This window comes from Citrus clementina, unplaced genomic scaffold (assembly GCF_000493195.1).
Source record: "Citrus clementina cultivar Clemenules unplaced genomic scaffold, Citrus_clementina_v1.0 scaffold_4, whole genome shotgun sequence".
In the NCBI taxonomy this organism is placed as follows: Eukaryota; Viridiplantae; Streptophyta; class Magnoliopsida; order Sapindales; family Rutaceae; genus Citrus; species Citrus x clementina.
The window spans coordinates 9,619,038-9,635,474 of NW_006262274.1; the positions used below are offsets into that span (position 1 = coordinate 9,619,038).

The 16,437-nt window shown below is 31.5% G+C and overlaps 1 protein-coding gene and 1 non-coding gene across 3 annotated transcripts; both read right to left on the minus strand.

The window, feature by feature from the left end:
- Window positions 1–5,137: 5,137 nt before the first annotated feature.
- LOC18043658 (DEAD-box ATP-dependent RNA helicase 5) lies at window positions 5,138–14,594 on the minus strand. Of its 2 annotated transcripts, none has more exons than XM_024185813.1 (7): window positions 14,283–14,594; window positions 13,063–13,719; window positions 12,280–12,368; window positions 11,585–11,684; window positions 10,252–10,497; window positions 5,938–6,110; window positions 5,138–5,587 (listed from the first exon to the last, which is right to left on the minus strand). In XM_024185813.1, exons 1-7 carry the CDS (start codon window positions 14,436–14,438, stop codon window positions 5,287–5,289), a joined length of 1,722 nt encoding a protein of 573 aa, XP_024041581.1. In that variant the 5' UTR covers window positions 14,439–14,594; the 3' UTR covers window positions 5,138–5,286. The 2 variants fall into 2 exon arrangements, 1 of the variants encoding a protein (XP_024041581.1); XR_002905980.1 differs by having other exon boundaries at window positions 5,497–5,587; window positions 5,865–6,110.
- Window positions 10,992–11,138, minus strand: LOC112099411. The gene has a single exon (XR_002906215.1). It is a non-coding gene; the product is annotated as a small nucleolar RNA snoR135 (small nucleolar RNA).
- Window positions 14,595–16,437: the final 1,843 nt, after the last annotated feature.

Sequence of the window (16,437 nt, forward strand, 5' to 3'; positions counted from 1 at the left end):
TTATATCACAAGAAAGTATACATGGCGACTTTCATAACCTTAATTTAATTAAACCTAAATTTTATGTATATATGATGGTATTTTAACTTAGGAAGATTGCAAATTTCTTCCTACTATAATCAATATATACCACTTATTCTCCCTATTGTTTTTATAATAGTCAATAACCCTCATGAGAGCATAAGTTTATAATATTATCCATATTTTGAAACACACTTTTATTTATATTTATTATAAATTAAATAAATCATATGAATAGAAACTAAATAAAAAATTAAGTATTAAAAATAAGAAATATATGTTTTGATGTAAAAAATTAATAATAATAATTTTTTACTTTTTACTATGTAAACATTTTCTTATAATAAATATTTTAAAATATTTTAAAATTAAATGTAAAGAGTACAAGAAAAATATTTTATTATTTATTTTTTAATAATTTTTTATTTATCATTCAAGTTTTCTTATAATAATTTTTTATCCTTTTATAATAATTTTCTTATAATTTTATTATAAGAAAATGCTTATAACATAAAAAAAAGTACAAGAAAAATATTTTATTATTAATTTTTTCACATCAAAACATCCATTTCTTATTTTTAATACTTAATTTTTTATTTTAATTTACATTCATATGATTTGTTTAATCTATAATAAATATGAATAAAAGTGTATTTGCAAATATGAGTAATATTGTAAACTTATGTTATTAAGGGGGTTATTGGCTATTATAAAAATAGTAGGGAGACAAATTGTATATATTGATTATAGTAGGGGAAAAATTGGCAATCTCCCTTTTTAACTTATAGAAGATATATGTCAACTCCCAAACTATTTACAAAATTAGGACCACTAAATGGTTTAGAGTTAATCACCTCAGTTCTCGTTCATTTATGGTTTCGAGTCTTCTTGAGTGTATATTGTAGGGATTGATATTCTTTTAAATTTTGAGCTAATCTATTTTAAATTCAGACATATCAAAACTATGTTATAATAAATTTGATCTATATATGAGGTTTTGGTAAATTTTTTTATCATAAATTTTAGTATATTGTATTGTATAATTCTAAAATTATTTTACTAAGAAATTAGTTTTATAAATTTTCAAATTGCATAAATGTGTCAATCTAGTAATCTATTTATAAAAGCTACATTTCAAGTGCTTTACAGTACATTGAATGATTAGTTCTCTGAACAAGTGATTCTCATAATAATGTTTGCTTGATACGGGGTGTCATTGTGTCAATAATTAATGGACATACTAGAAATGGACAAGACACCTTTGTAATACAAAATGCTGCTACTAATTTTCGTCAAAAATTACTTTCAAGAAAATAAAACGCTTAAATGTCAATTTCATTATTACTCTTCGTAGAATAAATGCATAATGATTTGATTCTCTTTTAGCTCAAATTACAACAATAATAAAGCTTAGCTAGCCTACAGCACCACCAAAGACAGAATAGAAGTTGTGTTTCCTTTTCTTTCTTAGGAAAATGAAATCTTCATAAAAAAATGAGTTGTTAGAGAAACTGTTAAATCTGAGACCAGCCCTTGTGAAATATTAATTAATCCAATTTTAGGGTCATGTAAATAAAAAACGAATCAAGATAGAAGCTTAGAATACGGAGTATGATCGAAACAGAAGCCTACGAATCAATAAGAATTGAAGCATAAATTAATTGACGCAAGCGAGCAGATGAGGATTTGGCATATTGTATTAATAATTAATTGACCCAAAATTTATGGTAAAACGTTCTGATTCAACAATAGTATTTGAGACAGTTTTATCACTAAATAAAAATTTTCGAAATAAAACTTAAAAACATTATACAAAAACAAAAGAAAGGAAAGTGCCTGTGAGTTTAGTTGGTGACTTTGATTGAAAGATAATGTATTGTAAGCCGAAGAAAAATGAGAAAATGGTAGTTGGATAAGCAATTTCCCTCGTATGACTTGTAAAAGCGTCTTATTGATTAAGTCATTCATGCAAGAGAATGAATAATTAATTTCACTAAAAGAGGAAAAAAAAAGTATATTTTTCAGCTCATTTTTTGCATGTGTCGGTGTGTAATTGGAATATGTCAAACACTTTGCAATAGCCTCTAACAGAATATACTTTTAAATGCTTTGCTTTTCAGAATTTGTTAATCTGCCTGTTTCCTTTTGAGTAAAATATTATAAAATTTGTAGTCAAGAATGAAACCATTTCAAGAAATTGAGTACTTTACTTCTGAATTCTGATCGTCATGCAAGAAGTGTTTCGATATATTATATGCTAAAATCTTGGTCAATTTTATATTTATATAATTTTAGGCTTTCAAATGATGACGTGGCACTTTGATTAGGTAGAATTAGCCAGATCACCTATCAAGATTGACACAGCCCAACCATTCAAACATCATAACAAAATAGAAAATTGAGTTAAGAATATAAAGAATACCTTACTTTCCAATGGTAGCTACAGGAATTGAACCCTACATAATGAAATATAATCAAATTAACATTAATTTGACCAAAAAAAATAGCCCACAAGAAACATATGTTGTGTCGCAGACAGAAACATGGCCAATCAAAAATTAATTAAAAAAAAGAAAGAAAGAAAAAAAAACCCCACATTTTGAATATGTCTCTTCTAGGTTAATTAGAATCAAATTATATATGGAGTCCATAACTTGAATAAAGATCATTTTCTTTTTTTAGAATTACATGAGATTATTGTTCAGATTACAACTCATATTTTATAAGATTACTATTCTATTTACATTTTACAGGAGAAAATATTGTCTTCACTCAAATTAAGAAAGGAAATTATATCCCTACAATGTATTGTGGGGGCTCGAACTCATGTTGAGTGGCAAATAAAAATAATTAATTTAGAGAATAATTAACCAAATTATTGATAAAGTCATGAAAGACAGGAAAATTATATTAAAGTGATGCAAAAGGTTGTTTTGATGGCCATTGAAAATTTGAAATGGGCATCGGATGCTTAGTTTGATAATCCTACCAATGAAAATTTTAAAGACTGTTTTTATATTATAATAATAGAAGTTGCATGCATAATCATGAATTTGTAACTGCATATAGACCAATATAACAATTGGAAAAAGCAAAAGAATCATTTGAAAAGCAGCTATAGCCAGAGAACTTGCATGGAAGATTATATCATGAAAAATCAAATTGTTTACGAAACAAATCAAGTGGAAATAAAAGCAATAAAGTTCCTCATTATTAATTAGTGGCGCCCGGTTTGTTACATTGGGCAACTAATAATCCATAAGGCTATTGACTAGCGTTTTGTTTAGTATTAAAGTGTACTAGTTTAAACTTCAAAAGCCCCAATCCACAATTGTCGCCCAAAAAAAAAAAAAAAATTACATTATCTCAATTAATCAGTTGTAAGAAATATTCAGAAGTGTTACCAAAAGCAAATTGTAAATGTTTATTAAACACTTTCACAACTTAACTTTACCAGCACAACTGCCAAACAATTAAACTAAAACGGAGTAAAAAACTAAGCACATTTTTTAGTGTCCCTTAACTAGTAGGGTCATTGCAATACCAACTTAGATCGTCATCATCATTATTGATATTATTAGAAAGAGAAATGTTTGGTCAACCTTGAGGGGTAAGTTTAGAAAGCTAGAGTGTTAGATGGGATAGAGAGTTGTGGTGTCCAATTCCTAATCAACAAACAAGAAGTACGAGAAGTAAAGGAATCATCATGCGAATTGGACCAAGAATATATATATATATATCAATCAAATCTCAACTTTCATTTCTTTCAATTTGTTTTATATATTGAATGTCATTTCATATTAGCCATTATGGTTGATGGCATTTCATTTTTGTATATAATTTGGTGTGCGTGTGTGTATAGAATACAATACCAGCAACCGACTATTATCCTCAGTAACCAACCATAATTGTCCCACAGCATTCAGCAAGATATTAGGTTACATCCGCAAGTCTTGCTCTACAAAATCTTAAGAGTACACCAAACATAATCGTAATTTTTTCTTTTTTTGGTTGAGTTCGAAGCCTATTGCATTGACCCAATTTTTTAGTTTTTAAACCATATTTTTTTGCATTGTTTTAACCTTGTTAGATTGGTTTAGCCTCTTGCAATAAAGCAAGAAATTATAAATTTTGCATTCTCGTTACAACGATGCTAGAGAGAGTTGTAAAAATTTTGTTTGAGATGGATCCGAGATTCCTTTTTAAATTTTGAAGAAAGATGCACCCCAGCATTTTATTCTGCTCAAGTTAGTACTAAAACTTGAAATTTTTAAACATTAATCACATTTTATCGTCTCTTTGATATGATGGTTTTTAATGAATTAAAAGAAGAAAAGTTAAACATGATGACTTTTGAGGTCAACACGTGTGTGTGTGTGTGAGAGAGAGTATATATAAACATATGCATGTGTGTGTGTGTATATTCAAATTACAATGCGTGATAATTGGTAAGAAATGGAATATATCCTTTATTTATCATGAATGACTCTTGGTAATATATACACACCCATATATTCTTGGTATTGAACTTACCTATTTATTGAAAGTTTGAAACTGTCAAGTGATCATTATTTAATTTCAATTTCAACATCTATTTTATAAAAATTAAGGATGAAAATGTTTGCCATTGGCTTATATAGCTCAAAGGTATTTACGACTCTGAGTTTGGCTAGTTTCAACCTCTATCTCTCAAATTAGAGGGTAGATTTTTACCCGCCTCTCTCTCTCTCTCTCTCTCTCTCTCTCTCTCTATATATATATATATATAATCTGAAATTCTAAATAATAGATTTCGTATTGTAATGTATCTAGATTGTAACAATTTCAGGGAAAAAGAAAAAAGAAATATAAATGATTGAATTTTCTTGTCCTTTCTTACTCTTAAGACGCTTTGTACGATGAATATTATTAATGCAATCATGATACTTAAAAGCTAAATTTGTTGATAAAGCCGAGTAGCTTCATAAAAAAGAAGCATTTACATGAGAATTACCTTCCTACAAGAAAGAAATCAATTATAGCCACCACTTTCTGGTCCATCTTATTAGTTGACGACTTCATGTGAGGTACATTCCGGTTTTGAATATGAATTTCTTTAAATTCAAGACTCTAATCCTTTGCTCACCGGAATTTCGTGGTGATGCTACTCATTCAAATCTCAGCAAAACATGTTTTCTGGCAAAGAGAATCAGGGAGCTAGAAGTAAAACACAAACAATAAAAAAAAAAGGAAACTTACAATCAACAAAAGCATATCAAAACTTCATCATTCCAACATGGGTGATGTATGATACAAGTCTCTTAGAGCATCAGGCACAACCTGCCCACATTGTTCAAGGATTTCAATCATTTGTCCTGCGTGTGCAGCATCATCTTTTGTGAAGAAGCTATGCAATATGCCACTGACAGTGTGACGGGCCATGCTTGTCAGGATTTCAACATAATTCTTCATTGATATAATGAAATCCGGGACTATTACAACTTCGTACTCCTCTAACTCAGCCGTACTTATGTGATCCTTATCAATCATTGAGACTGCAGGTCTCTTTCTGCCATCAGCTTCCACACTGACAAGAAATACAAAATTTAAAACGAAGATCAGTTGCGTCATATGTGCCATCATTTACAATAACCCCCCCTTTTTCCACTTTGCAATCATTTACTAAACAACTCAAGCAGAAAATCAACCGCATATAATCTTATTTTTCTTATTTCTTTCAAACCAACCAAACCAAACTTCAGTTGGACCAATTATATATACTGTTAGTCATAAAGCAAAGGCATCTTTGGCGGAATAGCAAAGGGCAAACATAACAAGCAGAAACCTAGCAGCTGTACTACTACCTATTTCAATCAACATACTGTAAAATAGTATGATTAAAACCAGTAGTTTATATCCGACAGGGTGGAGATTCACCTGTTCTTAATGTGTGAAACAATACAATTTGAGCCAGTTGAGATGGAATAACCCTTGCATTTAAGAGTGGAAACGAGGTTTTGAAACTTGCTGTCTTTACCAACAATATATAGGACCTTTAGAGGCTCAGAATGGAAATGATCACCATAAGCATGATCCAAAACTTGGATGCCCTGAAAATAATCATTAAGAACAGGTATTAAGGAAAATGAAAGTCGAAGGAAATTACACCAGCCAATTACATAGCAAATTGATCAAATAAAATAAACTAGGGAAGGAAAAACTATAACAACGATTCTCGCTCCTAAAGAAGAAGGACGTAATTTACTCACTTTTGTTCAAGACGAAAAGGAGTTCAAGAATGATGTCCCAAAAAATTTAGACTTGAGGATGAGTCTTTCTCAACCAACGGAGATTGACACAGGAGTGTTTTCAAATTGAGTCCAAGAGACATGCACAATCCAAGATTATAACTCCAATTGTTTGAATTAACTGTATTTTTTCTAGAGATTTTGTCAACAAAGGTCATTGGTGTCACAAATTTTGCACAAAGCCGAAAGTTTTGAATTTAAGGGCATTAATGCATTAAAGTTTAACACCCAATGATATCTTACAAGAGATACATGGCTTCTCAACCCACCAATCTAACAAATGCACCCAAGAGATGCAGAATTGAATAAAAGAACTCGAAACAAGAGCATTTTTCTAAGTTATAATCTTAAAATCACACACACTATTTGATAAAATTACAACCTATTACCTCTATATTGATAACTTAGAACATTGCTTCTAAAATAGGATAAGAATTCTCTTATTTAGAACTCCAATCAAACTTGGACTGAAGGTCTTAGCTGTAAATAGGTGGAAGAAAACAAAGCAAAAGACAATTTGATTTTAAAGTCGGTTTCAACAGTACATTTGAGCAGTCAACATTCATTTAATTATATCTTGATGCGGAAAACTCCAAATCAAATGCGTAAAATTCACTAAACTCTTGACTAAACTTCAAATCAAATACCGTAAAACTCATTGAACTCATGATTCAAGTTACAACTAAGACCTTCAATTCAATTTAGATATGAGTTCTAAAATGATATAGATCTAATCCTAAGCTTGAAGGGATGTTCCAAGTTATTTATATAAAGGTAATGATTATAACTTTAGGAAATAATTTATGTGATTTTGAGATGTAAATTAAAAGAGTGCTCTTGTTAGAGTTTTTTCGTTTTTGTTCTTGTATTATGGTTAACTTCAATAAATATAGTTTATCTTTAGCCCAGTGTCATATTTGGTATCAAAGCTTTAGGTTTCACAATCTATGATTAATCAACAACGCCTTATTTCATTTACTATTGGCAACAACTATAAGGATAAAGTTTGGTGTGATTTTCTGTCAATGGATGCTTATCATTTACTTCTTGGCCATCCTCGCAATACAATCGAAGGGTGACTCACAATAACTACAAAAACACTTACTCTTTAATTAAGCATGGTGTGCAAAGAAGAATGACATAATCTGCTCACTTTTGTTCAAACTGAAAAAAATTTGAAGAAGATGCCTCAGAAAATTTAGACTCGAGGACGAATTTTTCTTGACCAAAGGAGATTGACACAACAATGTTTTCGGATTTAGTCCAAAAGACAAGCACAACCCAAGAATAAGCAGATCAAAAGAATGATAAGATCAACTTTCAGTAGTGAAGGGTGCGGATGAACGAGAAGAGGCTATAGGAATAACACTTTGACTGCAAGAGATCCCATGAAAACGATTTTGATTGGAGAGTTGGGAATCAACAGATAAGAGGAAAGCAAAGGATAGTCTTTGCTATGCCAATGTCAGTAAGCTACTTTTTCTGCTGTTGCCAACTATGACTCCACTTTTTCAAATTAACTATATTTTTCTAGAGGTAACTAAATTATGTATCATATACTGTTAGAAAGATAAATGCCTAGTCTTTGAAGAATTTTGTGGAACCAAATTCTGACTTCTTTTCTTAAAGATATTCAAGATTTTGTTAACAAAGATTACAGTTGTCAGGAATTCTGCATAGGGTCAAATGTTTTAAATAAACTGGCATCAACTTGCCTGAATCAATACATAAGTTGCATATCACTAAGAGTCGAGTTCAATGAATTTTATGGTGTTTGATTTAGAGTTCTATACATCAAAATATGATTAAATAAGTGCTAACTGTCAGATTTGCTGTTGAAATCAACTTCGAAGTCAAATCATATTTTGTTTTGTTCTCTTCCATCTATTTACAACTAAGACCTTCAATTCAAATTTGATTTGGGTCCTACAATAATAAAAATATTATCCAACCTACACAAGATGTTCCAAATTATTAATATAAAGGTAATAGGTTGTAACTTTAAGAAATAATGTGTGATTTTAAGAGTATAACTTAGAAAGTGCTCTTGTAGTTCTTTCTTTTAACTCTATCTCTTGGGTGGGTTTCTTAAGAGTGGTGAGTTAGAAAGCTCCATATCTCTTGTAGGATATCATTGGGTATTAACTTTAATGCATTGATGCTACTGTATTAAGAATTTACTACCTTGGGCAAAATTTTTGACAGCTAAACCTTTTCCGAGAACAGTATAGCGAGGGATAAGATAGATGAATAGGTTTAAGCCCTTATCCGCTAGGAGGGATGAATTTTCAATTTCTAAGGCTTCGTTTTTCTCCGGCAAGGTGCTAGGGAAGCATTTATTCCCAAGCGATAGTGACCTTTGTTGACAAAATCTCTAAAAAAATACGTTAATTCAAACAAGTAGAGTTATAATCTTAGGTTGTGCTTGTCTCTTCAAACACTCCTATGTGAATCTCCCCTGGTTGAGAAAGACTTGTCCTCGATTCTAAATTTTTCAAGGCATCTTTCTTCAACTCCTCTTCACCTTGAACAAAAATAAGTAAATTATGTCATTCTTCTTTGAGAGCAATTTTCAACTTTAAAGGAATTAATATAACTTTTCACACCATCTTTGATGAAAGAGTAGGTGTTTTTGCGGCTATTATGAGTCACTTCTCGATTGTATTGCGAAGGACGACTAAAAAATAAAAGACAAGCATCCATTGGTACAACATCACACCAAACATCATCTTTATAATTGTTTCCAATAATAAATGAGATAAGGCATCATTGATTAATCATAGATTACAAAATCTAAAGCTCTGATATTAAATTTGACATCGGAATAAAGATAAACTTCATTTATTAAAGTTAACCACAATATAAGAACAAAAGCGAAAGAAACTAACGAGCACTTTATTAATTTACATCTCAAAATCACATATATTATTTCCTAAAGTTACAACCATTACCTTTATATAGATAACTTGGAACATCCCTTCAAGCGTAGATCTACATCATTTTAGAACTCAAATCTAACTTGAATTAAAGGTCTTAGTTGTAACTTGAATTAAGAATTCAATGAATTTTACGGTGTTCGACTTGAAGTTTAGTTAAGAGTTCAATGAATTTTGTAATGTTTGACTTGAAATTTTTTACATCAAGATATAATTAAATAAATATTGACTGCTCAAATTTACTTTTGAAACCGACTTTGAAATCAAATTGTGTTTTGCTTTGTTCTCTTCCACCTATTTACAACTAAGACATACAATTCAAGTTTGATTTGAATTCTAAAATAATAGAAATCTTATCCTAAGTTAGAAGGGATGTTCCAAGTTATCAATATAAAGGCAATATGTTGTAATTTTAAGAAATAATGTGTGTAATTTTGAGAGTGTAACTTAGGAGACTGCTTTTCTTTGGAGTTCCTTCTTTAAATTCTGTGTCTCATGGTTGGATTCTTTATAGTGAGGTGAAAAGCCCTATTTCTCTTGCAGGATATCACTGGGTGATGAATTTTTTTTATCCTATTGTAAGCCACTAAAGTGAACTTTTGTTCTTGCCTTGTCCATGTGTGTTTGTTTTACTCAATAATAAAAGAATAGTTTAAAATTAGGATGGACTAATACCCACCCTCCCAAACCCGGGTGGGGGGGGGGGGGTGGAATTCAAAACCTAAAAGGTCGCCTTTGCAAATCAAACAACTAATGCATTTTGTATATTGTTAGCATATATATGAATACAGATCTTTGTATCAAGAAAGTAACAGAGAGAACCTTCCGAATTAATGAATGGTATACTGGAAAAAGGTTAAAGCAGATGGCGGGAACGATACAGTGCAATATTTTAGATTACCAATAAATGAATCAAAAAGTGAAGAGCGCTGAATAAAATTGCTTTAGGCACTATAATTAAATTAGTAACTGCAGTAAAAATGTGTTATACATAACAATGTACATACCTTCAATATTTTTTCTTCGTCAGATGCACAAACATTAACAGATTGGATGATGCATGCACTTTGACTGGCAACAGACTGATTAAGAGACAACCTATTGATTGATCCAAGCAGAAGATTTTGCACTGCTGGAACAGAGGTATAAGTGAGGCAATCATTGAAAACCACAGTATGGGGTTTTCCAGAAATAGACTGCCTTATCAAACTCAAAGTATCACCCTTACTAAGAGAGTCTAGTCGGTCAACAACCTATTCAAGTGTCAAAACAGCAAATAAGAAAGAGACAGCAAATAAAAGCGCGTGCAACAAGCAATATTCATGGCCATTAAATTATGGACTTCCAATAAGCAACTCAACAGAACAAGAACAACAAATTTGACAAATCAATATTTGCTGTATTCACTTAAAACGACCATGAACCCATTATATTAAGAAAACACACGCATGGGAAATATTTCATGCATTCAAAATAATGCCACACAAGAAATACAGGAATTAAACTTCCTGGATAAGTTTCATCGTGGTGACTTTGAATTACTCCATTTTTTATGAAAACGACAAAATATAGCTAGTGACTGCTCTTACATAACACAAACACAACCAACGGTGACAAAACAGCACCACTGATACCAATTTACAAAGAAAAAGTGATTCCAAACAGTCAACCACAACAAAGTCCAACCAAAGTCAGTGACAAGACTCGCTGATCTGTTCCTTAATAAGTAATGTTCACGGTACATCTGTGATATTGGGAAGATGATTGTTGACAATTTCAATCGTGGAAATTGAAAGACAACTGCCCATCTTCCCTAGATTAATTTAGCAGGGAACACTTTCGAAACAGAGTGCATAGAATGTAGCACAATGTCGATACACACAATTCCTGCCAAGCTTTTGGAGCATATAAATGTCAGATGTAGACAACAAAAATCAGGATTGCTGTGCATATATGCATGTCAAAGAGAAGAAATATTAATATTCACAGCTTCCAGCATATTATAGAATCTGACACTGATAAAGACAAGAAGAAATTTTAATTTTCTATAATAAAGGATTATTTAACTTGGAATGCAAGAAAAGTATTGTAGAAGAGACATTAAGAGACAACATCAACCGAAGATCCACTTTCCACAAACAGAAAAGCAAAATCTTATGAATAATGTCCAAATGATAGATGACAATATGCGTTTAGTTATCCTGTTATTCATGATTGTTTACTTCAACATTGTCATGATTATGAGGACAAATAGTGAACATAGACAAACCATTAACTAATAAACTATTAACTAACAGGTATTTAATTTTCCAAAAAAAGATATAGATATGAAGAATGTACCAGCAAAGAGACCCCTGATACATCGATGGCCTTCAAGGAAACGAGCTTAAGAAGCCTCTCAGGCGTGGAAACAAGAAACTCAGGCTCACAACTCCTCAAACTACAACAAGGAATCTTTTCAATAGAAAATGGGAAAAAGAAAACAAAACTTAAATCCAAATAGTTTCAAGCTGTAGAAAGCATGTGCTGTGACAGTGTACCATCATTTATTTATTTATCAAGGGACAAGACTTGTATTATGATAATAACAGTATGAAGGTGGATTAGTAACAACATATGCATACATATACATGACAAAGAGCAATGAAAAAGAAAATAAGGTACACACATATGCATTCCCACATATGCCTATATGCCTCTTCATGCACACACATGCAGAAAGAGATGATGCCATTGCTATGCATAAGAAGTAAAAGAAGATCAAATAACATTCCCTTTTCTCCTAGCAAGCACTGATAAAAAGGCAAAACATTATGGTCTATTATTTCCAGGACAGCATCAAATGACATCACTAGAATAGTCTTAAGTTGCTATTAATTCCATCAGTAGTCATATTCAGTAGTATAAGATAGAAGAATGCCCAGAGGATAGATACACAGCAGCAAATGACGTGAAGAATAGGCAATTGTCCACCATCAAGACTATGCTCCTAACATCAAACTCTTACTACAAAAAGTTTTAGTTCACATAGTTACCCAGTAATCTGATGATCTATAGCAGCACCAGGGTGAAGACTCACTGTATGTATTCCAAAGGCCTTCAAAGGCTTGCACACCGAGCGTACCTGCGAAAAATTGAAGGAAAATTACTAATTCAAATAGATAGCATAATAAATCTGACTCTGTCAAAGCATAAATACAAAAATCCTTTTTTAATCGATTAATAAATATATTACAACTCTGCCAATGAAAATCTGTCACAACAAGGATGCTAAAACCAATATATTTATTTATCTATCCAATTTTTCAGATGGAAAAAAGGAAGAATGCAAAACCACAGGCCTTTCTTTTATTAAATCATTTGAAATAAATACATTAGGACTTCCACGACGAGAGTTTGTCACTACATGGAAATAAATTAACACTATTTATTTATCTATCCAATTTTTCAGATGGAAAAAAGGAAGAATGAGAAACCACAGGCCTTTCTTTTATTATATCATTTGAAATAAATACATTAGGCCTTCAACGACGAGAGTTTGTCACTACATGGAAATCAATTAACACTATTATTTATCTATCCAATTTTACAAATGAAAAAATTGGATAGATAAATAATAGTGTTAATTTATTTCCATGTAGTGACAAAAGGAAGAAAGGAAAACCACATGCCTTCCTTTTATTTCTTTTCTTTCAAATGGGTCTCTCATTATAAGTTCAAAAAAGAAAAGAAAACCAATACTAACATGAAATATTGGGTAGCTTAACTGGAATAAACAAATAAGGACAAAAATGCTAACAAGAAAGTAGCATACAAACCTTAGCAGCTTTTTCTTGAGATGATACAAGAAACAGAAGGAAAGGGCCAGTGAATGAAAAACCTTCTTTCTCCTTTCTTGCAATACTATCAGCAGCAGTAGCAACTATCCATGCAATTTGCACTATGGTAGAAGAAGATCCACTTGTCTCCAATATATCCTTTGCAGATGAATAACATTTCCAAAATTCAATTCCCCAAGAATTGACAAACAAAGGATTATCCTGCTCAACACCGTCATGACGCATTGCATTCTCTATGGCATTCAAGCACAATATAAGAAACTTGGACGGACAATCCAATTTTTCACAGGCTTGTCCATGATGACCATTAGCACAACTCTTGCCATTCAAATGAACCTCTGCCCTTTCTACGTTACCAGTTCTCTTCTCTACACCATCAATAAACAACAAAGATTTGTCCTGACTATTCTTCAAATTTATAGCCTTCTCTTTTGTCTGTTCTAGATGACCTGGCTTTTCATTATTGTCCCTTTTAGTTTCTTTCTTGGACACAGCACTCTTACCCTTAACAAATGCATTCTTATTCTTATCCAATTGCAAAGAGTTTCTCTTCTTGGTTGCCTTTGTTTCAGTTTCACGTTTATCATATCTATCATTGAAAGGATCATCCAGTGTGGGTAGGCTAAAACACATCCCCTGAAACAAAACGATAATGTCATATATACATAATATTAATTGAGAAATTTCATCATGCAACACACATTTCCCAAACTCAAGTAACAAAAATGCAGATGAAAAATCAGTTAGCAGAGCAAGCAGTGTAGCATTCAATCAGCAAACTACAAACTACAAAGTGGCAGCTTCAATATGTATACTAAATTACTATCAAGTTTGAGAGCATACACTACTAGTCTCTTTCTAAAGCATTTTAAGTAAAATAGATAAATAAAAAGTAAAGCAATCCAAGTTTCACAAAAAATTAAAAACAAAATAAATTCCACAATCAGCACTCAGCAATAATCCAAGACACAACGCCTTCGTCTTGCTCCAAAAACATATTTCTTCATACAAGATAAGCATTTTCTTGAAGCTGAAGCTATTTTGCTAAAAATCCATTTACTAGATTCTCTGAAAACGGAAAAACAATCATAAAAACAACAAAAAAGGACAAGAATCAAAATGGGTTCTATGAACTAGCATTGCTCTATATATCTCTTTATATATATATATATATAAAAGCAAAAAGAAAAGTACAGCACCTGACACTGGCGACGTTTTCCGGACTTGCGACGTTTCTTGGCGGCGATAACGGCGGCGACACGAGCAGAAACATTAGAAGAAGTGTTTTTGTTATTCAGTTTCTTTATTTTTGCCTTGTTCCTTCTTCTCATCACTGCATCGTCACCTTTCGTCATCTCAACACACAAAAAAAAAAAGACCAAGATTGTTGTGTAAAATCTGCGTGTAGCTACTGTATAATATTTACATAGGAAAAAAATGGAAACTTGGTTGGGGTTCAACTGAAGAGAAGTGAAGACGGCGACTCGTGTTATGAACCTATTTGAGAGGAGAGGGATGAGTGGCAAAAGGAGCATTTTGGAGAATTTGTTGAGGGTATTTTAGCCATTTAAAAATTTTATTAATGGACTACTGGGCTTGTGAATTGTGCTTGGCCCATTGTGTTGAGTTTCATATGGTTTGGTCGTAAACCAAGGGCTACGTAATGTTAAAATACACATTATTGGAAATACTTTTCTTTTTTAGGAATTTTAAAAATAATTTTGCACCAATTTATTACATATACTAATTCTAACTATAATTTTGTTAATGCTATCTTCTTTTCTAGCTTTGGTGTGTGTTTTTTCAAATTTATCAAATTTATTCTAACTATAATAGTTTGGTGCTCTGTTTTTTTAATCCTTTGCAAATTTGTCTTAATTGCCCATTCTCTTCAAGTACATCTTTCTTTGGTGATATTATTTACTTAATGCCAAAACCATCTAGGTAGGGCAGCTAGTAATTTTATTTTTTTTAAAAATTTATTTAATGAAAGTACAAAGGGAAAAAAAGGAAATACTACAAACCACTTGAGCTATTTATGTAACCTTATAATTATTCTTTACAAAAAATAACCATATGAGCTTAACTTTACTGTCATTACCGAAATGTATTTATAATCAATCTGATCCATCAATTATAGAAACATAGAATCAAAGCAGCTTTCACTATAACTATTGTATCTTGACCCATCAATGGTCTTTATGCTAATACAACAGAATGATATTAATCATGATGTGTATGCGTAGCATGAAAGTATTATGCAATGTAACCTTAACATGCTTATTTTCAAATGGTCTACCTTAAATCTTAGTGAGATCAAACTACACTAAAATCAGACTGTGAATAAATCAAAAACTTTATTTATGCAGAAAATAACTTTAAATATCCATGAATTGAAATAACTAAAAAGCATTCACATTATAAGAGCATTTAAAATCGCAAACTCCTACTAAAATTAAATATTCTTTAATGACACAACACTCATGCAAGTAGTGTGCTCATAAAACATCTTAGGTGGCAATCCTTTAGCAAGCAAATCCGCAATCATGGAGTTTATGTCAATGTGCTCTATAGACAACTGTCCACTGTAAACTCTTTCTTTAACAACTACAAACTTAATGTTTATATACTACGACTTCGTCGAGCTCCTGTTGTTATTGTAATACAATATTGTTGATTTGTCACAAAATAAGTTGAGTAGTCTATCAACGCCATTTAATATGTTGTGAACTCTGTTGTCATCATAGAATAAGTTATAAGAGACTGTTTAACACTCTTCTAGAAGACAACATCCCTAGATACTAGATAGATTTAACATGAGGTGGATTTCATACTATCCTGGCATCTAGTAAAATTGAAGTTAGTATACCCAACGATCTTAAGCTGATTTGACCTTTGATACGTGAGCATGTAGTCTTTTGTCCTCTATAAGTACCGTAAGACTCATTTGACTGCTTTCCAATGGTCTACTCCTGGATTACTTAAATACCTGCCCAACATCCCAGTAACATATGCAATATCCTGTCGGATACAAATTTGAACATATATTAGACTTCTTACTACAAAGGCATATGGAATCTTCTTTATTTCCTTTTTCTTAAAATCATTCATAGGGCACTGATTGAGACTAAACCTGTCTCATTTAGCAACAGGGGTATCATTGGTTTGCAATCTGGCATGCCATATCTCTTGAGAATCTTTTCGATATAGCTCTTTTGTGATAATCCAAGAATACCCCGAGAGCGATCCTGGTGTATTTGTATGTTTAATATAAAAGAGGCATCACTAAGATCTTTCATTTCAAAAGTTTTAGCTAGAAATCTTTTGGTATCATGCAATAAGCTTATATCATTA

What these genes read in the sequence shown, in the direction of transcription:
- LOC18043658 (XM_024185813.1), bottom strand. Translation starts at nt 14,438, where the DNA reads ATGACGAAAGGTGACGATGCAGTGATGAGAAGAAGGAACAAGGCAAAA. An exon ending in GAAAACGTCGCCAGTGTCAG is followed by an intron (nt 13,720 to 14,282) that starts GTGCTGTACTTT and finishes GTTTTGTTTCAG; the next exon opens with GGGATGTGTTTTAGCCTACC. An exon ending in TATCAGGGGTCTCTTTGCTG is followed by an intron (nt 10,498 to 11,584) that starts GTACATTCTTCA and finishes ACACTTGAATAG; the next exon opens with GTTGTTGACCGACTAGACTC.